Consider the following 24,252-nt stretch of genomic DNA (forward strand, 5'->3'; position numbering starts at 1 on the left):
CAGTGGGGGATCATTTCAAGCACACTTACTGGCAATCAAACCGTAATCCACTGGCGATATGCTTGCAGAGAGGGACGGAGAGAGAGAGAGAGTGAGTTGAGGGTTCAAGGGTGAATGCATTGGATGGATTTATTGATTCCAACCATTCATTTCTCCCACTTTTTCTAGACTCCTTTATACTTGTTCAGAAGTCAAAGGACGAACCGGAGTTGAAATTCATCAAGCATTGCAAAATTCCGAAGGTATATCCCGATGGTTTGAATTACCGATAAAATTTCCAAGTCTGATGGTCAATTCCGGCATTGCGAGTAATATAACCACGGATCCAATGATTACTCCATTCTCGAGCTCCTACAGAGCCAAAAAGATTTGTATGATAACTTGACCATTCGCCAAGAACCATTTAAGCGCAACAAATTACACGGGTTCCAGTTTGCGGTGAGGAATGTTCTTCCTCTAGCTTCCTTACCTCGGTAAATCCCCCTGAGCTCGTTTCCGCTCGAGGCTGTTTCCTCCTCTGCTCCGGCATGTACTTACACACATACGTATACAAGAAGCGTATATAATATATATAACTTAACTATCTTCGCAAGTACGTGTATCTTCATATTGCGCTGGTTCTTGGTCAATATCCGATTGCTTGAACCGTCTTCGAGATGTGACCGGGCACACCTTCCTTCTCGGGTGACAGCCAATGAATATTTCATCTCTGGAATACCTCCTTAGTGTGCCGAGAATATACTCCGAGCTGTCGCAGTTTTGTAACAGACTGACAGATGTAGGTATCAAGTATTAATGTCATTTTACACGTCGAATCGTACGAACGGACGGACATTTTCATCAATCTCGACAGACGATGATCATTCGGAGTGAAAATTTTGGATTTATACCACCTTGGTATATATGGTGTTATAGAAAAAAAACCACGTCAATGAAAAGATTCGATACTAAGTTTAAATAGTTGTGTTCTCATTATCATACCATCTGAATGATTTAAAAAAAAACATATGCTTTTGATGAAAAAGTAAATATATCTCGGGTTTCCAAGACCACGCTTCATGTCGTTAATATCCCCAATCGTTACACCTGGAAATGATTATATTCTGATTGGATTTTTGAATGAAGGGTTGAAGCGACAAATCCTAATTGAAAAAACCACGATTCGTCGACGATAATTGCTTTGACTTGAAACGGTAAATAGACTGTACCATGTACCATTATAAGAACTTTCCGCAAGGAGAATCTCAGGGCAGGTGGCAGGATATGCTTGTGAAATGACTCCCGACAAGCTCCGAAATAATCCTACTCCGTGTATTATACGTGCTTACAATTGAGCTAGAGATTATCTCAAGCATATGTAGATATGGAGATGGAGTCCAGAACAAACGGCGATCAATTAATGCAGCGACGTGTTCGCGGCGTCGTCTTCGGGTAGCAGGAAATCAGTAAATTCAAGCTCACTGGCCGCTCCTGCTCCCGAGGGTTCTGGAGAGGCGGGCTAATTGCTAATCCGACGGAACAATACTCGCTGACAACGAGCAAATGCCATTCCGGATTTCCCGTCGGTAAATAAATGCCGAGAATCTTATTTCAAGCCCGTGGCTGCAGCCCGGACAAGTTGGACACTTCTCGAAGAGGCGTTTGCACTGCGAACACTATCGTTTGTTGTATAATAGTCATTAAACCGTTATATGACATAACTAAAATGTGGTACAATTAATTAATAATTGTTTAGAGTGATTGCGGCTGTTAACGCAAAATCTTTCGGATATCGCTATATTATTACTGGGTTTGTTCAGTTCGCTAAATTTTTGTACCTAAATAAACGACGCGTTGTAATAAATTTGTTTTTGCACCAGTATTAAATAATCACAATGGTTGTAAGAAAATGCAGCACGAGAGATCATCGTTAAAAAGAATAGCAACACGTAATGGATTTTGTGGTTACGGTTACGAATAAACTCATTTTTATCTTGTATCCCAGAAGTGTATTATGTATTTTTTGGGCTTATACGCTGAAAAATTGAAATAGTTGAGGACTCTGTACAGCAATCAGAGCGGAAAATTTCTCTGAGTGTACAGATTTGTTCTGTTTACTTGAGAAACTGCAGAGTAGCAAGAAATCGAAGCCAACACTTGGAATTCGTTTATCATTTCACCTTCTTTATCAACGGATATTTCGAAGACATCGTCGTGCGCACTTCGAAGGATTCGATTAAATTCCTATCTACAGACATCAAGCGCTCTCCTACATAATGGTCAAAGGTTATACTGCGAAGGGTCCCGGAAATCTGAATTGAGTATTGCTTGATCGGAGGACGCGATTACGTTTTAAACGAGATCAAAGTTACGATATGATGTATATTTCGAGATTACATCATTGAACCACGATTGGCAAGAATTCTCTTGCAACACGATTATTTTTATTATTTATGAAGGAGATTTAAAGTTATGGTTTTTTTTCGTGAGCGAAAAATATATACAATCGGAGTACAAAACCAGAAAATCTAGTACGTGTTTGCAGTTTTTTTGATTGTGGTCATTTTACAAGAATCTTCTAGTAACTGTACAAACAAATGAGATTTTTCTTAGCGTGCACGTCTTTGCTGCCCGTGTAATTATTCATACTTCAAAATTTTAATAATACGTGAATTTTCGACGTTAATCAACCCTCGTTATGGTTTGAAAAAAAGAGATAATTCACACTCAACGTATTTTCGATGAGCTTTTTTCGGTGACGCGTTAATTGTACGAGAAAATCGACCCTCTCCCCAATTCTCTTCTGCAGAGGGTTGGAAAATGAGTAAAATAATTTGCTGTTATTATAAAAGGTGGGATCGGTATGACCGCGTAAGCCACAATCCGTAACTTCATTTTTATCATTTTATACGCGCACGTGTCATCAAACGGTACTAGCTACACCAATATTAGCTTTTAGAAGTTGAACGGCATTAACGCAACGTGCTAAGTCAATTCGCACTTGGTACATTTATATAATGACGATACCGAGCACAAGAGAATTGATCATTAGAAGTCGCGATTTCGTCTAAAAGTCGACGATAAAAATTTTCAACATAATTCTCCAAGCCTTTTTACATCATTATTAGGCGGTACACTCGAAGCTTTGTTAACATAAAACTGCATAATTGATCAACCTTGATTAAAACGCTCTGATATTAATACCGACAAGATTATTGTGTGAAAAGGAGCTGTACCAAATCCCTGCTAGCCGCGAAACAGAAAAGCCATACCATCCCTAAAAACGAACACGTTCTCTTTATTTCCACCTTAACGCAATGGACTGTAAAAATCATGCGTCATATTTTATGCTATTTCTGTTTTGAAATGATTTCGGATCTGAATTTAAATGCAAAAGAAAAAACAATGAAATGTTTGTTTTTGTTTTATTTTTCGGATAAAACTTGGGTCTTCACTCTCTTCTCATACGCAAGGGATGAATCTGCAGGGCACTCACGCATTATAAAACTCAGCAAGTTCTCCTCCAGCTATTGTCAATATCTGTTGATGAAAATTTGAGTAGCATATACACACATGTAGTCTATCAACAAACCTGTGACTTCATACCATCGTCGTGTTTCAGTGTGTGGCACGTGAAGCTCATGCGTCTTTCGATTAAAAAATATTCAACCAACAACTCCATGAAAAGTTTCAAGTCCACCCGTGTCGTGTGCTTCAAAACTTTATGCTCGGTTCGTGTCTGGTTTACACGGCTCCCTTTTTATTTTATTTTTTTTTCTTTCTTTTTCATTTACCCGTTACATGTATATGTACGTACATAACAATGAACCCCACAGCAGGATCACGTGCACCAGAAGCACTGAGAAAAGTAATGACAGTTCGCTCAACGTTGCTTATTACCACTTTCTAATCACCTGTTGGAACCTTCAGCTTCCGTAATAACTTTTAAAATTCTATATGTAGTAACGGAGCCGTATAATTTCCCTCTGGGTATGACAACTGGCCCATAATATGTATATGTACCATACAACTAGAAATGAATATGAAATGAAATTTGTATATATTTTGCAATGGACATGTAATTTAGAAAAAAAGCTTCGAGCGCTTCGCGGAGGATTTCGGTTTTTAAAATTGAAAAATTCGACACGCAAGAGTTTCGTACACGTTATCCTCCTCCGTCATATTCGTTCCCTTCTACATACTTCGGTATAATACGAATACATGACGTCTGTACATCGCATTTCGCCGAGAGCTCGAACCTCGTACGTCTTTTTGGTTTCATCCCCTCCGCATAAGCTCGCGGCAAGGGTGATTTTCTCTTTTATTAAACTTTCGCGATTTTGTTTCTTGAATAAAACATTTCCTGGTGTAAGAGAGAGTGGCTCGCAGCAACGCCACACGCTTTTATATACCAGTCACGGGGAGTGAAGTAGAGTAGAGTCGAGTAAGTAACGAAAACGCGACCGCTCCGCGGCGTCGAGACTTCTTCCTTTTTCACCCCGGCAACCAGCTTCGTATATAGTACATGACAATTTGGCACGTTGTTTGGTCCTGTTTATACGTGCTCAGCCTATCATTGAGATAAAGTATTCGCGCGAGATGTGGAGGTCGGTTAGAAATTGCCGAACAAATGCGTGACCGGTAGAGTGTTCCATTAAATAGGAGCGTTGGTTACGGAGGAAAATTGATACTCTTTATTAATTTTATTACGAGATAATCCTGCATTCACTCATTATCAAATTATTATATTCGCAAGCCTATACCTCTTCATGTGCAAAAACAGAAAATACTGCGATTATAAGTAAGAGCTTCAATTTTGGTGCTTTATTTCAAATCACCTAGAAATCGTTCAAAATTTAGTCTAAATTCGTTTGATTTTACTCATTGATGGCTCGTTTTATTCGGGAAACGATTTTCTGCACGTTCGTGCCAAGACTCGTTTTTTCATCATGTCGATATTGTTGAACGTTCGGTCTTACAACACTGCACCGCCACTAATTATGATCGACAAATGTCAGTATTGAATTAAGTCCTAGAGAAGAATGAAAATCTATTAGAGTAACTTTAAAGAAAATCATCTTCCTAATGAAATGATCCATCGTAGACTGAAAGCGAAAGAGTCTACCAAATTTTCAACCATTTCGAACCACTTTAAATGAAGCATCTATGTATCTAAACTGTTGTTTGTAATTCCAGTGTATTCTACTTTTGTATCTTTAAAGAGGTATTCATAGCTTGCGAATGCAAAACAATTTCATACATACTAAACGTAAGAGCATCTTGTAATAAGATTGGTAAAAAGTATCGATATTTGGCCAACCAACCTCTTCAATTCGGTGAAAAGGTTTAGTATACATAGTAACATTTCTCCCGCTGCAGTAATACGGCTGACAAAGTTTTTCTAGCCTCCCGATGCAAAAAGCTCCGAGCAAGCATCGCACGTCACATAACATAAGAAGGTTTCGTCAATTCAAGAAGAATTTATAGAAACGAAAAAACCGCTGCTTTCCGGACAAACTGTTACAATTATTCCAAGATACAGTTGTGCCTTTGCAGAGATTCGCTTCGGGTTCAAAGTTATTGCTAACACTTTCTCTCGCCTCGCGGTAAACTTTCAGCAGCAAATTAACAGTAACAAGGTTACTTAGGTCAAGCTCTGGACGCTGACGTAATTGCGCCAAGCCCTGAACTGTGAGTTAGGACCTGATTTACACCTCAGCCGAAGGTGTTGCACCAACGCAATTTGCGGAATACTGGTTACAGTCTGATGATGTGACAGGAGAACAAGGATCCAAGTCGATTTCCTCGAGAAAAGTGAGGTCGTTTAAATTCTAGAACTGGTTAAACGCTGATCTGATTCGAGTAGATATCGTTTTATACCTTCGGGGCTTCAGAGTACAATGCTCAGACATCTGATCCGATTTTCGAAAGAGACGGATTACCAAACTCAGCAGGAAAAATGCTCAGCCAGCTCTGCTTCCTGCAGTGATAAGTCATTTGCCCTCCTGGACACGTGAATTCTCTGACAAGTGTGCAGACCCGGAAATCAAACGTGAGCGTTTTCGTAACCATTCGCATGTATCGTTAGGTATACGCTGGGTAATTGACAACCGAGGGAAGTTCATTTGTCCGTGTCGCGACCCTATTGCCATGCTCGTAGAAGCCGAGATGCGAGTTTCTAATTCTCTCTCCTAGATTAATCGAGTTCCGAACGATTGTTGACAAACTCGAATTACGCATCGATAAACCAATCTTGATCTTGTTAAGGAAATTTCGAAGTTAACCGGCTTTGACACAGATTGAATTAAGACTGAATTGTAAAAGCGTGATTTAACTTTTTATACATGACGTGCGACAGGTTAATTGCTAACTAAAATTGAGGTCTCCGTGTTCGTTTTCGTCTTAAATTATTTTTCATATATCTTCAATCAATTGATGGAAGGTTAACAATATCGTTAGAATATGTTTAAAAATCGCTTCGTCGCACGGTATTCAACGTTGAATACTAAAACTGAACGACAAAATGACAAGACTCAAAAATTCTGGACATATCGAAACTAAATAATATCTTTTCACTGTGTAGGTATCAAAATCCTTACTTGATCTTACATGATGAACGCAAATAAATGTGTGTTGTTATTTATTTAAATAACAATAGCGTATATTTCTATTAAAGCAGGTTGACAATAGTTTAGATAGAATACATAGAGCCTGCCACTACTATACGAATACATGGTTTCAAATACAGACAGCAATCATTTAAAAACTTTAGAAACCGTATTCTAAACGTGATTTAGCCCTGTTTAATTATTTCTATTTTTCAATCTGTCTGTTTCAGTTGTCTGCGGTGTTGGAGTGGATGTTGCCTATCATCAGCACGTGATGGGATTTTATGTCACGTGAGAGAATTTCACGTAATCTATTTCAGCCGAGTGCAAATGAAAGTTTATTACAGAAATTTGTACGTATTTTTATCATTTCAAACGAAAACTCTCTGCACCGTCACTCGCGCAATTTAAGCTCACAGTTCAACGCTACCAGAAGATAAATTAACCCGAATTCTAACCACGAAATTACTCCAGTCAATCGGCAAAAATGAAAAATTCAATATTCGAAATACGCGGGGGTATAATTTTGATTTATTCTACGTACAACGTTGAGAATAATTTCAAATTACGAGTCAACTATTATTCCAAATTGTGACAGACCTCGCGTGAATCACGATCCTGAAACCTTGCGGGTAAATGATTAGGAAAATGTGATAAATTTTGCGCGGTTCGCAAATAAATTCACTTCGTATATACTGACAGCTAGAAACGTGCGCGTAATTTAACGAGATTAATTTCCTCAGATGCGATTTTAAGCCTCGTTATATAAGGCTGCATGGGAAACACGACGTGGTGAATGGTGTATAAATTATTCTGACACTACGGATTACACCAGATTCATCCACCTCCGATTTGGCTCAATTCTTTCCTTACTACGCTTCTCGTCTTATTTTTAGTTACACTGTTGCCGATTTTTTCCAAAATAAGAATTCACGCACTGAGAGAGAATCTGCAGATCACTAATCATTAAATTAATTATATTATCATTCAATCAAATCAAATTATTAAAACTAACATCAAAAGCAGAGACTCGTTTTTTTTTTTTTTTTATCGATATACCAAATGATGAAACCAAAAACAAAGGTGATGAATGAATGAAAGCAAATTTATTCGAAAACCTTCATATGCCATGGTAGTAAGCAAAAAGCGATGCCAATTTTCGGCGGATAATTCCCTGGACCTCGGATTGCGTGGGCAGTTGTATATATAATTTAATATTTATACTTCGACGGTTCATAAATGCTGGCACATTTTTATACATGAAATATTGAACTGCGTGATACAGTTTCATTGGATCGTAATATTGTCTCGCTGTATACATGTAGGAATTGAGTATCGGTTACGTGTTTCTTCGAGTGGATTCAAGTGGCCGATATACGAAGTACAATTTTTAGCTTTTCTATCTATGCGATTATATTTTCTTTCTATACAAGATACAAGTATGTCAATAACATCTGCTACAGATATCCGATACCTTCAGCCAAAAATCTTCGAGTCCAACGACGCGATCTTGCGGAAACACAGTTACTTCTGCACGAATTTTCTCAGAAGATTACAAAATCATACATTTCTTTTACCGTACTCGTTGGTAAAGGTGTGTCACGAGTAAATTAGGCAAAAGTTAAAAACAAATCAAAACTCTTCAATTATTCAAAATTTCTCGTATCAGTAAATTCGAAAATGTATAGGTAATGTATATACCTAAAAACGTTGAATTAGAAGAAATTGTCTTTCCCAAAATGCGTTGTGAGAAAAATTGAGGATCCACTCGTATCACCAAAGCTGTTTCATGTTACCCGAAAATAATGCCTTGCTTCATAATTGCATCGTTCGTACCGAAAAGATATAAAATTATCCATTTAAAAATACACTTTCATAATTTCTTGCACAGCTTTCACAGTTTCTACAGCAAGATATTGATTCACATTTCCAGCGAACAATTTACGTTGAGTTTGATTGTTTGGTTTGTGCGCCTCGAAAAAATTTTTACGGGCATCTTCAAACGGAGTTTGAGTTTTTCGCCAGGTCGCGTAAACGGATTTCTATTCAGGGAAAAGAAAATATTTCTCTTGATAACAGGTAGACCGTTGAACGGTAATTAACGTGTTCAACGATTAAAATTTCGTTAAATTTCACTCCCGCGTCACAATATTAAAATTTCGTTCTTCTTTCAGCGCGGCATCGGTGGTGATTTTTTTCATGGAAATCACGTGGGTGGTGTCGCTATTCATCCAAGTTTGCATCAGGCAAGTACATTACTGAAATCGCACGATGTAAGGAACGGGTAAGAAGATTTATACCGCTGGGAAACTGCGGCAGCAAGTTGAAGTTTCTTGTTCACCTGAGACACATGCGGAGTGTTTATCGGCGAGTTTGTTCCTTCCTTGTGAACATTTTGTAACTGTAATTGGGTGTAATAAGTCTTCGTTTACTGACAGACGGAGATGAATCGGTGCGACGTTTTCTGGTTTAGGAGCGGGAAAAATTCGGGAGTATTCGGCAAGTTCGCGGTACGGTTTAGCATACCGGCAATTCCAATTTTCATCGGGAAATCGAGCCCATTGAAGCAGGCGGATATCGGAACGGGTGAAAGCCCGCAATTAGCCAATCAGACATAATCACTGCGTTTCCCGATCCCATCGGGAAAACGGGTTAGCGTTGATTGGATACCAAAATACAGTTTACTCGGAGAACGAGAGAGAGAGAGAGAGAGAGAGAGGCGGGAAATTAGGGAGAGTTTATCCCTTTGTCGGCTTATACCGACGCGTCTTACGCAACTAAACCGGGAAGAATTCGCGAGGGCCGATAAAGGGGGGCATTTCAATAGGCAGGGACAGAGGCTGGGGGCTGTTTTGTCCGAATGGGTATACAAGCCCCCGGAGCTTAAACTACTTCTGGTCTTACGCACTCGCGACTAACTTCTCGTGTACGTAGGTGAACTTTGTACGGTGGAATTAATACGGTAGAATTTACGCGCGAACAACTCGACTGTATACATAGTCGAGGAACTAGGTTCAACTTAAATACACCCGACAACCGGCCTCGGAAACCAAAGTGACTGATTTGAGTGAATCTTCGTCAAGGTGAGGTAATCAGCTGCCAGACGTCTCATGTTACCAGAATCTACAATTTGTGACACCCATTAAACCTGACTGACTCGCAAGTTTCAATTCAATTACGAACAGTCGGTTGTATTATACATTACAAATTGTGTAATTTTCACATCATATCTGATTAATGTTACACTAAACAAGACTTTAAGGTGTGCAGCGAGTACCATTATCTAAGTTTACTTGGTGACAACTGCGCTTCGTTAAAGTGGCGAATGGTCTGAAATTTGTTGATTTTCGTTTATTTTTTTTTTTTTTATAGAAATGACGATTCTCTCTGCTGGGGTTGCTGGTCCGGAGTTCTTGCCATAACCGGGGGATGGCGGAGAGCCATTTTCTATCTACCGCTATCCTGCATTTTGGCATGGAAACCGCACAGGCTATGGTTATCATTTGTTGCTGGTACGCTTCCGTTTCTAAATTATAAGGTATAAAAAATGATTGATCTCAATTGCAAAGGAGATTCGAGTCGCTCCCTATAAGATATAAATGAGAGCTTTATAACTCCAAATGCTGCATATTCAACTGCAGGTAATATATTGATAATGAACAGAAAACGTGATGGAATTATGACGACGGAATCAGGGTCGCCATTTACTTATATTGTAAAATTCTTTAAAGTTTCCAGATTTTCCACATACTTTTTGGACTTTATAAAATCAAACTGACGAATGAAAAAGTTTAATCAGTCGTTATAACAGTAATACATTATTTATTTCAAAGTCCTTGAACTTGTCAATTGTATTTAAATTTTTCGTTTACAATTAAATCACGCAACAGGTTTATACCTATGCAGATATGCTGAGCATTTCGCTGAAACTTTGACATTTGGTACGCCGTAAAAGTCATTACGATTTCCTAACTTTTTACGATTTTACAAAACAAAAAACTCTCACTATTCCAAGTTTTCCAAATTTCCAGTTGAAGACCTATTTCTACATGTAAATGCTATTTATATATAAAGGGTGATTTACTCCGCCCACACTGAACGCTGACTGGAACTCCAGATACCGATTGTGATTGGCTTGGTTCTAGCTGCTTTGCTAGCTGTACTCTCGTTACTCCACATACTATCCAGCGCCTTATCGCGGCGTGGAAGTCAGCTCAGCGGGGGTGCAGATTGCGTGGGGGAGAGTCTGCTCAATACGCGGCCAGAAAGCTACGATCGGTTCGAAGATGTCCTGGTAAGTATAATGCCGTTTTATGAGTTCGCTAAGGAGAAGAATCCAATAACGCGTTTCCGGGAGATACTATCTGATACATCGGCGGAACCGGGACACGATGGACTGCCTTAAAAAATTGCTAAAAGGAATTCGTTTTTATCATTTTTTGGTCGAGGTCCGTTGTACCCAAGAATTTGTTTTTTTTTTATAAATTATGACAAAATAATGATGAATTTGTCGAAGACGGATCAAGACAATTTTTATCCGCGGTGCTCAAATGCTGTAAAAAATAATCAGGGTCTTAGGGGGGCAGTTGTGCCGTGGTCTCCCCTACAAAGGTAAAAAAAAAAAAAAAACAGACTGAAAATAATTGGAATGGAAGTTCAGTTAAATGTTCTTGAATCTTTCGGAAATCCTACCTGAAATTAGTTTATACCTCGGAATATATCTATATATATATATACCTGGAAATGCTGTTAAGTAATTGTGGAGAGTTTCTTTGTGAAATGGTAAAATGTATCGGGAAAAATTGACTTGAGAAAAAAGTGTCGTTGAAGAAAGTTTCAGTGTTTTTAGAGAGACGTAAGACGATACCACCAATTATCTTGTTAATAAGTCGAGTAAGAAAAGGCCGAGGGTACCTTAAATTTCTTTACGTGAAATTTATCGCTTTTATTGCATAAAGTCACGGCTGACTTCATTAAGACGAATCCAGCAGAAGAATAATTCTATAATAAATTTCAAAGACTCAGGATTATCATAGGTTGCAGTCCAATGTAGGCATTTAAATCACCAAATTGAAGCTTTTACATTATTTGGTATAAAGATAAATATCCTGTAATTATTACTTAGTTTTAATCAGTTTCTTAACAAAAGAACCATCTCACGCCTCCCACAAAAGCGTCAAACTTTCGTTCGCAAAACTTATTGTTCTTTCGTAGTACTTGGACATTCCACTCAAAATCTGTTACCCAGTTCGAATCCTGGTGTATAGCTGATAGTGAGAAATCGATAAGCGTTTTCCCTCGTTTCACCCCCCGATAGTTTAATAATCTAACTTGAATTTCGCGATCGAGAAGGTGACGGAGGTGCTGGACGACGGAGTCCCCGGTTCGACCAATCGTATGGTCGAGAGCGACGGGGAGATGTGACAGGAGCGGCAGCCCTCCTGGGCCAGCGAATCAGACGAGGACAGCGAACCCGAGCAGAGGACGTGTCAGATAGCCACACTTTCATAGTCCGGTACGAGACCTCGACGACGAGGAGGCTCGAGCCTTTGAAGGAAGCGGAGCCGAGACGTCGAGTGGAGCACCTAGACGTGATAATTCGCCTCGAGGCATGTATGTTTGTACATTATTGTACGTTGAGAGGGGTGCGCGCAAGGTTGAGAGAAAGTCGAGCCGACACCGGCGCGGGATGAATTTCTATGGAAAACAAAAAAAAAAAAAAAAAAATGGGCCAAAGGGTTTGTTTCTACGACTCGCGAGAGCGAGGAAAATTTTTAGTCACACGTACTGAGAACGACCTTTACGAATACAGGTGGAATGGAAGTGGTAATTACTGCGCAGTAGTTTTGTCAGGTGCTGGCGTTGATCCTTAAGGACGTTGTACGTTTAAAAATCAATACTTTTTTGGTAATTTATTACGAGACGGTTACACGTCAAGTCTTCGTCAAATTATTACATTCTCAATGCGGTCTGATCCAATCTAATTACATGTTGTCTATTTTATGGGTTGAAGTTGAAGATGCAAGTTGAGAATGAAAATTATACAATGTACTGCATAGTACAACACGAATGTAAGCTCGGTTGCGAAATAACGAAATGGTACGTTGTATAGAGATTGTCGGTGGAAGACCATGGCACACTGAGATGGTGACCGTATCTGGATCGATATGGATCTTTAAGCTATGCTATGAGCATTTGAAACTCTCTTATGTTAATTGCACGCCGCGTCGAAAAGTTACGGTACAGAGAGGGTGTGGGAGTAATTAGCGGCTGGGACGTAAAACTAGAAATGGAAAAAAAAGAGACCTAAATTCTAAACAAGAGTTTGAATTACGATTTTGCATGCCAGCCCGTTTAAAAGAAAAAGTTCTCAGAATCGTTAAATTTCACTCCACGATAACTAATTTTGTTTGACAAACTATTTTTCACAATTTCGTTGAACTAGATTACTTCTAACTCGATAGTCAATTCGGTAAAGCTATTTTTTGATCGAAATCAATATCGGTGCAATCTTAAAGAATTGAATATTGCACAACAATAATATCACGGAAAAAAATTATCGTAGCGGGACTAGAGAATAATATTGAGAGCAAAGCGATTCATCGCACAGAATAAAATTGAACGACCCTACTTAAATTTTCACTGTTTTATGGCGGTTTAAAATGAATAATCGATATCAAAGCTCTTGTTCATAATTTCAGCCTATATTATTTATATACTGAGGGAAGCACTGTAGTTTATAAATGTAATAGTTTCATGGATACTTGAACTGCGACTGTCTTCTACTAAAATTATTAGACAAGTATTGATAGTCAACTGTACAAACTCCTTAAACTCTACACTGGTGAATTATTCGCACCGGCTAAAAGTGTTGTTTCAATGAGTTTGGCAAGATAGTATTTTTATAGATGCGTTTTTTTTTTATTTTTCGTAAACTAATCTCATTTGTCAATTTCAATATCTCTGACCGAATTGTCAAGAAATTTTATCCGAGAAAATCTTCTAGAAGTGTGAAATTACGGATCAAATTCTCCGAATCTCTGTTTCATTGACTAACATCCTGGAAATAAAACTCTGCAAATGTACCAATTTTTTTTTTTATATGGAAATGTGAAGGATATTTCGATTCTTCAAAACTTTTAGGCTATAGAGGAATTTTCAAGATTTTCAGAAAAATTCAATTAGAGTCTTAATTCATCTTTTCAAACACCGATATAAGTATTGGATATATGTATTAGGTGTTAGAATAGAATTAATTATTTTTGTACGATTTGCTGAAACTTTCTCGAAAGTCTCTAAAATTCTTCTATACATGAATCAATTGTTTTCAAGCGATTTTTTTTTTTAATCAGATGATTCCCTGAAAAGTGGATTAATCGAGAATTCGTCGGATAAAAGAATCAGAAAAATCGTTGAAAACTAAACATTACGCACCAATCATAGAAGTTTATCTAGAATCCATACTTTTTCCTCTGAAATGAAAATATACAGATAGGGTTCGATAAGAATTTGCGACTAACGCTCTAATTTAAGAAACAAACCTACTCTTCGATCACTGCAACTTTAGGAGAATAATATAAAACAAAAGTTCACAAAGAGTTTTAATATTAAAGAAAGCACGAAGCCAAATGCTGAAGGAATAATTATTCTCAAGGTGATATTCGCCAAAGATTAAGTTAGGAGTTGGAAATTGTTACGTGACAGATTCCTACTCAATCCAGTAACGGGGATTTACGCTTTATCAGCCCGCGACGTTTTGGAAAGCGTAAAATAATGCCTGAATGAGGAATCGGATGTTTCATTATTTTACGACGTAAAACAGCTCGCTAAAACAGATACTTTTTGGCTTCTCGTTGTCTGCAGGGTGAATGGGTCCGTTCAACGAAACGGCAAAGTGAATGAAACATACACAAACTGTGTCGAATTTGTCGTGCATAATTTTGCAAATATGGGGATGTAAGAGAATGAATTACACGTCAACTTTTATACGTATAACCTTGTGTATTGATAATTATACTTTGAATACTGATACTGTAATATATTATATGTATACATATTATTATACATACATATATATATATATATGTATATATATACATATAAAACAAAGTACACATGAAACCGCTACACAAATTCCCTTATTACTATTATTATTATTATTATTATTGTTGTTGTTGTAAAATACCAAGTTATCATATTATTGTACATGTATTACAGTTGATAATAAAATTATTCAAAAATTATACAACTTCATTTAATATTCGTATAACTGTGCGAAGAAAAAAAAACTTCAGATTAGAGTACAAACAATAGGATCCACTCAGCAGACCGAACATATTGGATATGGTTTACAACAGCCTCGTCATTCAAATTCAAAATAAGGGATAATTCGTGATAATATAAAAGTTGCGGTATCGGTTAGACCGTATATTCTGAGGAATTGAGTATACGCATTATATATGTGTGTGTATGGGCTAAAAACACAATTGACTACAAATTCATTGCTAATCGTTAAACGTGACTCGTTGTTATCAACGTTATATAATTACATGAAATAACCGACGCCTTGGAATTATACATTATATATAATAATCCGACGATTCAGAACTATATTATATATTTAAATACATCTACTTACACAGGGTGTACAAGTCTAAATTTATAACAATGCTAAAAAGCGTGGCAGTCTGAACAAGAATATTTTGCTTCTAAATTTCCTACAATTTGTTGGGAGGTTGTAGCAAAATCGGTGTCTCGCAGTTGCAACGAGACATACCGTTCTGTAGCGGAATTTTTTTTACCTTGCCACGCGTACGGAAAACAGTATCAATAAAATGCTTCAGCCAAGCACAGAAAAGATGGCTGTTAATGTAACCTGTTCCGTACACTTGAACTATACTACCAGCAATATAGTACCAATTTACTTTAAGTTCCTAAGCCGTCCACGTCTTACAAATATTGTTACGATAGGGATAAATAGTTCTGTTTACATTCGCGCAACACGTTACACCGTTATTCATTCCTCATCCGTCACTATACCGACATTGCCAATTTTCGAATATCTGCAAGGGCAAGGCCAAACATTCGTTGGTGCATTTTTAAAATGTACTTGACTAGTTTCTGATCAATATCGTCAGAGAAAATTGCCACAGTGGTCGAAAGCAAGCCGCGAGTCGGTTTTTTGCATATAGGAATATTTTTACCATTCAGATGACGCTCAACTCCCAAGGTACGGACTGGGTTACGCATACCTAGCCATATTTTCGATAGTAGTATCACTCTTACAACGGCGAAGGGTAGTCGGTCCGTCGGGAGGGGGAAGGGGGGGATCTTTGGGACACCGACTATCCGTCGCCGAAACGGCGGCGTTAGTCGATTCGTGGTTTCGGAGCAGTGCGCATGTGAAATTTCATGCCGGGTGTATTTCACCCGGTCCGTACGCGACGCTACAAAACCTGGTATTCGTTGGAAACTTTCGGAAAGAATGGGTAAGAAAAATTTTGTTATATCGAATATATTTTATAAAATTTCGAAAATGAGTAATTGGAATTGTTCTTCTTATTTTTTTTACAAAGATAATGAAATCTGAATCAAACACGACGAACTTTGATATCGTTTAAACAATGTATTTGTTTGAAACGAGACAAAAAAAAAAAACCGATCGGATAATCTTGAAGTCCAACTCCTTAAGCTTTCCAATGACCGCAATTGGGAGATCGATGACTTCTTTGTCAGGGATATATTGGTGTTCGAAAACAAAAAAAGTAATATTCGCTACAATTTTTACAATTTTTATTACATTTTGACCGGTATATTTTTTTTTTTTTTTTTTGATGCGAATATGCAATAATTTTACAATAACCATAAAATTCCTGATTAAATTTTCTATCAATTGTGGACCTGGAATTTTTCACAGAGTTCGTACTAATCGCGACTTTTTCATAGTCTGTGCTTTCAAGTTAAAACGTTGGTTTCGAAATGTTATACATTTTACAAGTCTCGTTGAATCAGAAGTCATATTTTCTTCCCGAACGATATTTTCTTTTCTCAGACACTTGAAAGATTTCAGTACGAAAGAAAAAATCTAATCGTTTTATCGTACGAAACGATACAGCAAAATAATTTTTAAGAAACTTTCATTTATACGAAATTGGATTGGGTAAATTTTACAGTTACGATTCAACCGACTAGCGGGTGGTACCAATTACGATTTAACAGGCGTGAATAAAGACATATGGGGATGATTTCTAAATCGTAAGATTTTTGAAAGTTCAGAATACATCGCGATGTAAGACAAGCTTAAAATCGTCAGATTTTTGAAATTTTTCCGCTCGTGGCAGCTTTTTGGCTGTAACATGAGAATTTTTTTTGAAATGGGTTAATAATTGGCTTAACCTTCGGAGTACACACCTAATTAATCTTCTCCAAAGATGCGTAAATCCAGTCAACTTCTTGAAATTTCGAATGAAAGGAAAACGTGGATTTCGAAGTGCAACAGATCATCGTCGATTTTCCTCAATACTATGACTATTATTATCACTATTATTATCGTTTTCGTGAATTAGGATAACCGTATAAATGCAACACGTTGCATACGGGTGTTTATAATCAGTTTTTATTATTTACTATAATTACTTTATTCCTATTGATAGGATTAGATTTTTTGTATATTACTATATGTATACCTATGCTTCACTATACACTTGATGAGAAGAAAAGTGATTCACCTCGGTTGTCTGTTAGATTCCGAGGAGCAGATGGTTTCAAAGTTTCGTCATTAGTGAAATAAATGTATCATCGTAAGGACTGATATCAAAATAAATGTAAAACGTACCTATTACTTAATATCTTCTAATCAAGTACATAAATTTGACCTAGTTGACAATTAAAACGCGTAAATATCGTTCGAAATATGCTCAAAATCGAGATCTGTAACAAAGACTGGGAAGGATAGTACGTCGGTTTCAAGGAATTGATTTCAAAAATTAGGATTCAACGTACGAAACGAGCAGTTCAACTGCAAAAGTGATTCAAATGAAGTTGGGATATAACGAGTACTAATTCGTGATGAATTACTCTCTTATCGAACGGCGATTTAAGAAAATTAACGCCAAATACCCTATCTCTCTATGGCCATAGCTATAAGTACGCTCTACACGATAACTGCACTTCAATCATTCAAATACTTTTCATCCAGAAAACGTGAAAATTTCGGACTAATCGCCGGTTGAAGATCGAATTCGTTTTCTACCCTTTCGGGCTCCATTTGGTTGAACAAAAAATGCTATTTTCAATGAATTAAGTATTTTCTGGAAAAATCGTAGACGGAAGATTTCAAATATGTAATTAGCGTGCGAATAAAAACTATTTGCTTCGGCCTTATTTTCGAATCCTTGGCAGACTTCGTTCGCAAGTTGTCCAATTTTCAATCAAGGTGAGCGGACAATTATTGCCTGAACAAACTATTCTATCCAAAGATTAGGCGTGCCTTATACTACAACAGTAGTAAGAATTTGCGTTGAGTTTCCCCCACATCCGTGTACAAGACTTTTTGAGCGAAGAATCTTTACCTCTTGTTGCGACATAAGTTCAAGCATTTACGTGTGTGAATTTTGGTTTGAATTGTTTTAAGACAACCATTGAAGGTTGCGGGCAAAGAAAACGCGCATCATGTTCTCTGCCACGTTAGAAGTTCGTCGAGAATTTTGATGAGAAGAGGATTGCCACCGAGCCTTTCGACCTCGGCCCTCGCTTTCAGGTCAAGATCCCCCAAAACTCCTCTCGTGTGACCGAATGATCCAAACTTTTCTAGAAGCGTTACGCAATAGCGTTTCACCTCGACGTCCGTTGTTCGATGCCGAAGAATGTCTGCACAGCTTTTGTTAAGAAAAATGGTGTATTCTACTTGGCTCGGGTAACGTTGAACAATTAGTTTTGAACGGGATAGAGATGAAGAGAAATTTCTTATCACCATCGAACACTCTTAAGTAAAGGATACTCATGATTTGCCGGTCCTCGGGGTGAGTTCGTATCGCGTGAATTATTGGAAAGCTAAACTTTCCCTCCGACAGATCCTCGCAGAAACTTTTGTTCTCCGTATACTTCAAAATAAGGCAATTGAGTTTTTGTATTTCAATTTTGCTATTTAAACGCTCGGGATGTACCAGAGATATTTTTTTAAATGTAATGCTATATTATAAGCAAATTACAGAGAATACTTGTCAACTAGAAGCCAACTATTTTCAAATCTTTTAAATGGGATTTAGAGGTTTCAATTGACTGTAAGTCAAAAAATAGTGTTTTGGAAGATCGAATTGCGCAGTGTTGCACACTGATAAATGTAAAGGTTGAAAGAATAAATATATTTATTCGTTTAGAGTGCAATTGCCTGAATAAAGCTTCATAAAAATTCATGAATAATTATAAAGTCACTTTACAATCTTCTCGTATCCATGGACTCAAATCTGAACACGTTTTTTCGAAAAAAAGATAGTGTCTTTATAAATAAAAAAATAAAAAAATACGAGACTAGATTACAGTAAAAAGTTACAAAAGACGGTTGCTACTATCTCGCAAGCTGCATGATCAAAGTTTCTAACCCATAAATCCGCTATAGCGTTAGGGAACTTGGGTGAAAAAAGTAAAGAGTAGTTCCCACCAGGTTTTATCATCAATCATCTACGGACTGAGATTGGTGAAATATCAGTTATAAATATTTATCTTATCAGTTGTAAGTAATGCGGTATTGAAAAGATGATCAAACAGAATAATAAACATTGGAGAGGCTCGAAGCGAGCGGTTAAATGTTTACAGTAGTGCCAACTACACGACGGATGCGCGTACAGCAAAAAATTGATTGAAAAATATTTTCTCGGTAGAAAATTTAAAGCGAGATCGATTACCGTGACAGAGATTTGATCGAAATCGAAAATACCCTTACCTCCTGCAAGCACAAATTGCAGTAGTCATCTCTGACTTGGAAATACAATCCTAATATCCCTGCCAGCGGTGTGAAGTCCTCTTTGCAATCGGAAAATAGTTGCATCAGTCGTACGGCTAGATTGAAGAGACCCCCAGTTTCTGTTTTGCGATTTGAAAAACGAGACGAAGTGAGTCTAGCGAATAGAGGATTCCGTCTGTTCTACAAGTTTTCATGCGACTGAGTGAGTCCAGTTATTAACGTGTAAAAAAGCTGCGATCGCGATTTCATTTCACAGTCTCAACTTACTTCTTATCGTCATTTCCCTGTACTCTTCTTCCGATGGGCAAATGTAGTTGTCTCGCCAGTAAATCTCCATCCCCTGTCCTCTGTGCAATTCGAGCAACTGCTGTGTGTAGACCTCGGTAGCCTGGCGATACGTAATTCATTAATTTCCACCCCACAGTTCGACATCCACAAAGTGAGCAGAACATCGTCTTTGTTCGAATTCGCAAGCATCCGAAGATGAATCGATCGATTCAAAGATCAAAGCGTTCGACGAATGTATACAATACGATGGTTAATGGTTACAGACCAATGCGAATTAATTTCATTTTTTCGCGAGAGGAATCGCAAGCGAAAGGGCAAAAGGAACTAGGAATAGAAATTTTTGTAATCAGTGTCGGAATTTATTCTTTCGCTGATGCAGGAATCGACTTTGTATTTACCTCCGGATGGTTCAGGGCCAGAACTTTTTCAAGTGCTATGAAGAGCACGTAGTTGGCTGCGTTGATGGTGCTGGCTACGCCGTAAATAGAGTGGGCTACGGGAATTCCACGTCTCAGTATGGAGTTGTCTTGAATGTCGTCTATCCTAAGAAAAAACCGCGACGTCTTATACTCAAAATAATCATCGTCTAAATTACGATTCATAACTGAAAGCTGTTATCGAATGCACAGTGCTCAGGCAACAATGGACATTATTTCTCACAGATATTCAGTAAGTACAGTTACAGCGAGATAGTTTTTTTTAGTGATCTATGTTGTGAAAATCTTCTGTAGTGTTAAATAAGTTTGTCATGGATAAACCTAAACAAACTGCTTGCAGCTGAAAGTATTTAATCGCAGCGAGCTAAAATAAGAAACACAAAATGATGACATGCAACGCAATATTCGAGTTATTTGTATCCATCAGCAATTATAATACAATGCACAAAAGCCGCATGTAATCAGAAAATAAAGGAATGATATTACGAATTCGATTGAAGCGAATATAATAATCAGGCTCAAGTTAGTAACGTGGGCGTGACAAAAAGGTGAAATAAAATTTATTATTTTACAGCTTCAGAACAAGTTTGAGATACCTGAATTTGCAAAATGTGAGTTTGTTAGTAGTGTACCACGGTTGACTGCAAATTCCAGGCAATTTCAATGTCACGAAATGAGGAGTTTTTCTAGAAATGCATCATTACAATAACGTTACGAACTACAACCTCATATGTAATTAACGATATCGAAATGTGGGTACGATTGCTGTACAAAAATGATGGAATAACATGTGTTTAGGTACCAAATCAAACGCTTTTGCCCAATCGAGAAGACGAACTTCGGAAACGTATCAACGTCGGATTTACGTAAAGCAAGCAATTCTTCGTTGCGACCACGGTAACTTGGCGGTTGCCTGCGGTTTAGCAATTATATGGTGTTTAAAAATTTTTTGTAAATACAAATATTACAGTCTAATTATAAGCGGAAAGCAAATCATCGATTTTACCTATAAAGCACAACACGATATTGTTGTAAGATAGTCGAAATAAATGAACAAACAAAATTGGAAAACGTTGTTCAGCTGCCAAAAGCTTTCGCGTAAAAGTTGAAACAATTTGATTTTTGTTGCATGAAGCGAAACTTCTTTTGCATCTTAAAATATAGCAGCTTCGAGTCGGTTGGATAGCGATCCATTTTTACTTCGCTTCGTAGGGTGCTTTTTGAAAATCAAACATTGGCTGGTACTCACAATAGACTAGAGTTGTGGAGCATCTGGGTTATGTCGCCGACGGCGTGGAGTTTGTCCTCAGGTATTTTCAGCCAATAATTAAATGCGTGAGCCAACTTTGCTCTTATCTGTTTTCCCGGTACCTGGAGAATGTACGTGAATGGTTCCAGCAGCTTCTGCAATTCGAGAACATTTCACGATTTCTCTCCACGAAATGTACGATTACAAATTTCGGAATTTCGATCGGACGATATTTCACAAAGTACGCACAGAGAGATGATGAGAAAGAGAAATAATTTTTCTTTCGATTTTCAAATCAATCTATAATCGCCTAGGCGAAATTAGCGAAAAACATGATTCGAATTATTTTATTCACGATTAGTATTTTCAAGGTTTAATTATGTACGTGTTCCCAGCGACTCCAACTTCCGTTCGTCAGTTGTGAATTTTTCGAATAGTTTCTTTTTTTTTTTAATAAAAATCATGAAAGAGTAGCCATCAACGAAAACGTCGGTTGTGTCCGTAAATACATAAACTCACTTCTGCCTCTGTGAAGTGATTTACCAACTTAAAATCACCAAATAAGCTAAGTTGAATTGAATAGTCAATAAACTGTCGTTATAATCTGTGTAATGATGAGTCGACAAGCTTGCGACACAGATAATTAAGACAGCATGCATACCATTAAATTCTCATTAAACATATTTCGAGGAAAAGTGAGTGAAACTTTTTTTTTCGCCTATCTGTCGGTGACACAGCGTAAAAAGTACTGCCAGATATAAATATTTGTGTCTCTGTGTAACAAAATTTCTGCCTACCCGCGGTCGTCGAAGAGGAGTTGCAGCTGATATCTGTAAGCCCGTCTCTTAACATTATCCAGCACCACCTCGTGTCGGCTCTCTTTGATACGCAGGGCCTGCACCCTTGACGTGAAGATTTTTATCTCAATTTGTAAACAGTGATAGCAAAAGGCCGCAGGATAAATGCAACGCGGCGTTAACGCGTACGCTTGGACTTGAAAAATAATGTCTTCAATACGAGAAAAGTTTCACAGATTTCAATATCAGAGTCCTTAGCAGATGATTCATTGACTCCGGAATATAAATCTCTTGTTTTTCGGAATACAATATATTTGTATGCAATGCAGGTACTCGAAACGAGGCGATTATACATTTAATTGACAAGGACTGTTAAGATTATAATATTTCCATCCCGTTGACAAATGGTTTTGTCAGTCTGTACTTTCTTTCCGGTTACCTTTTACATTAATAAACAGTGTTGATTTTCCACTTTGCTATCGCTTGCTGTAAGAAGATTAGAGCAGAAAGATGTTTTTCAAACACCAAACTTTTCCGACATTCCGATTACGTTGGCGGGATCAAAAAACGTTCCAACGCCTCTGAGTTTGTGTAGCTAAATACAGTTTCTGAAATAAGTATTTACATCTATAATACATGTATACAATGTAGTCTATGCCTCTTCTCATTTCTCCACTATTTCCTGCTTATTTTGCGTCCAGCTGATGTTCGGTCTTTTTTCTATTTATTGTAATTTTCGCCTCTTTCCATCTGTCGAGAACATCTGTTCCTAATATACATATATCAGAGATTATATTTTTCTTGAAATTATACAGATGCCTGTCTATAAGTTATGCGTCTAATATCGGTATTTCGACATTTATAAAACTTTGAAGCAATTTTAAACAATTTACTGAGATATAGGCTTGCAAAAAAGATACATTATACGCGTGTGAAACGATGCGTTTTTCGATTAACGGCAATATTAATAATGAAACGTGTGGAAGAATGAAAATTCATAGATCGAACGCATGTTTTCAAGTACCGGAAACTCAACATACGATACAGGAAGTGAGCAGGTTCTCAGTAGCTACGGACAATTGACAACTCAAAGCTGACATTTGAGTGAAATCAAAGTAGCGCCAAATTCGTTCGCGACAGTCAGTCAGCACAATAATCACCGTGCGATTAGAAGATATCATCCATACCGTATATAACTTATCGCAACCAATAAAGATACGTATATCAAGAGATATTATACTCGGCAGTTTAATAAACATCGATTGTTTATTACTAGCGATAATATGGCGCGCGAAACAGGTATTACAGTTCGATTGTTTGAAATACACAGCGGCGAAACAAACGTCAAAAATGACAATCGATGGATAATAAAGCAGAAAAGAATATCGGTGTCAAACTAACCTCATCCTGCTGCTTGTCTCCGCTGTGAGAATACGGCACGCTGCTCTTGTCCGTCTCCATGTTTCGGCCCTCGATTAAATCGGAGATGAATCCGGTCGTCGCGTCGTCGAGACGGGTTTAAATATCGTCAAGAGACCCCCGCTGTTCCCTCGTTGAAAACCGCCCGCAGTTAACAGTTGACAATAGCGGGCTGCCGTCCGACGCGTCGTCTGCTCCAAAGAGCTTCGTGCGCGTGTACGGCCCGTACTTAATACGTCTGCGAGTGCAGCGTCGTCGATACGGGGGCGGCCATGCTTGGCGGTAAGTGCAAAAAAGGCGATCAACTATCGCGCGAAACGGTCCCACGATACCTCGGTGGACGGAATGCGGCCTGTTATTCCCTCGATCGAAACCCCGGACTCCTGTGATTCGCTCCTTTTTTACTCGGACGATACGGCGACGCCGATGGCCGACTCGGTCGACTACCACGCCTGCCTGCCGAGACTCTTACGGTGTGAAGTGAGTCGCGGCTGCGCGCGCAGATGTCGAGACG

The 24,252-nt window shown here is 38.0% G+C and overlaps 2 protein-coding genes and 1 long non-coding RNA gene across 9 annotated transcripts in view; 2 read left to right on the plus strand and 1 right to left on the minus strand.

The window, feature by feature from the left end:
• Positions 1–12,150, plus strand: part of LOC124213897 (facilitated trehalose transporter Tret1) — a 76,818-nt gene extending 64,668 nt beyond the window's left edge. The window contains exons 2-6 of one of the 3 annotated variants that reach the window (XM_046615649.2): positions 6,818–6,878; positions 8,762–8,833; positions 9,960–10,099; positions 10,733–10,881; positions 11,937–12,150. In XM_046615649.2, coding sequence (XP_046471605.1) covers positions 6,818–6,878; positions 8,762–8,833; positions 9,960–10,099; positions 10,733–10,881; positions 11,937–12,011 — 497 coding nt within the window. In that variant the 3' untranslated portion in view covers positions 12,012–12,150. The remainder of the gene's footprint in view (positions 1–6,817; positions 6,879–8,761; positions 8,834–9,959; positions 10,100–10,732; positions 10,882–11,936) is intronic. The other 2 variants (XM_046615650.2, XM_046615653.2) reach the window with 2 other exon arrangements.
• Positions 12,151–14,440: 2,290 nt separating this feature from the next.
• On the minus strand, positions 14,441–24,195 carry qm (geranylgeranyl pyrophosphate synthase quemao). 2 transcript variants are annotated; one of them, XM_046615665.2, is made up of 8 exons: positions 23,721–24,195; positions 21,523–21,677; positions 21,076–21,186; positions 20,235–20,379; positions 19,816–19,936; positions 19,528–19,667; positions 18,586–18,688; positions 14,441–18,455 (listed from the first exon to the last, which is right to left on the minus strand). In XM_046615665.2, the coding sequence occupies exons 1-8, from the start codon at positions 23,778–23,780 to the stop codon at positions 18,256–18,258; spliced, it is 1,035 nt and encodes a 344-aa protein (XP_046471621.1). In that variant the 5' UTR covers positions 23,781–24,195; the 3' UTR covers positions 14,441–18,255. The 2 variants fall into 2 exon arrangements, with proteins under 2 accessions (XP_046471621.1, XP_046471623.1); XM_046615667.2 differs by lacking the exon at positions 21,076–21,186 and having other exon boundaries at positions 23,721–24,192.
• LOC124213905 (uncharacterized) overlaps positions 15,922–24,252 on the plus strand; it is a 53,556-nt gene continuing 45,225 nt past the window's right edge. Inside the window, exon 1 of one of the 4 annotated variants that reach the window (XR_011176782.1) lies at positions 15,922–16,075. This is a non-coding gene — a long non-coding RNA (uncharacterized lncRNA). The remainder of the gene's footprint in view (positions 16,076–24,252) is intronic. The other 3 variants (XR_011176781.1, XR_011176783.1, XR_011176784.1) reach the window with 3 other exon arrangements.

The sequence above is a fragment of the Neodiprion pinetum genome, chromosome 3, assembly GCF_021155775.2.
Source record: "Neodiprion pinetum isolate iyNeoPine1 chromosome 3, iyNeoPine1.2, whole genome shotgun sequence".
Classification (NCBI taxonomy): domain Eukaryota; kingdom Metazoa; phylum Arthropoda; class Insecta; order Hymenoptera; family Diprionidae; genus Neodiprion; species Neodiprion pinetum.

What these genes read in the sequence shown, in the direction of transcription:
- qm (XM_046615665.2), bottom strand. Translation starts at nt 23,780, where the DNA reads ATGGAGACGGACAAGAGCAGCGTGCCGTATTCTCACAGCGGAGACAAG. An exon ending in CTCCACAACTCTAGTCTATT is followed by an intron (nt 21,187 to 21,522) that starts GTGAGTACCAGC and finishes GCTAAACCGCAG; the next exon opens with GCAACCGCCAAGTTACCGTG. An exon ending in CGAGGACCGGCAAATCATGA is followed by an intron (nt 18,456 to 18,585) that starts GTATCCTTTACT and finishes AAAGCTGTGCAG; the next exon opens with ACATTCTTCGGCATCGAACA.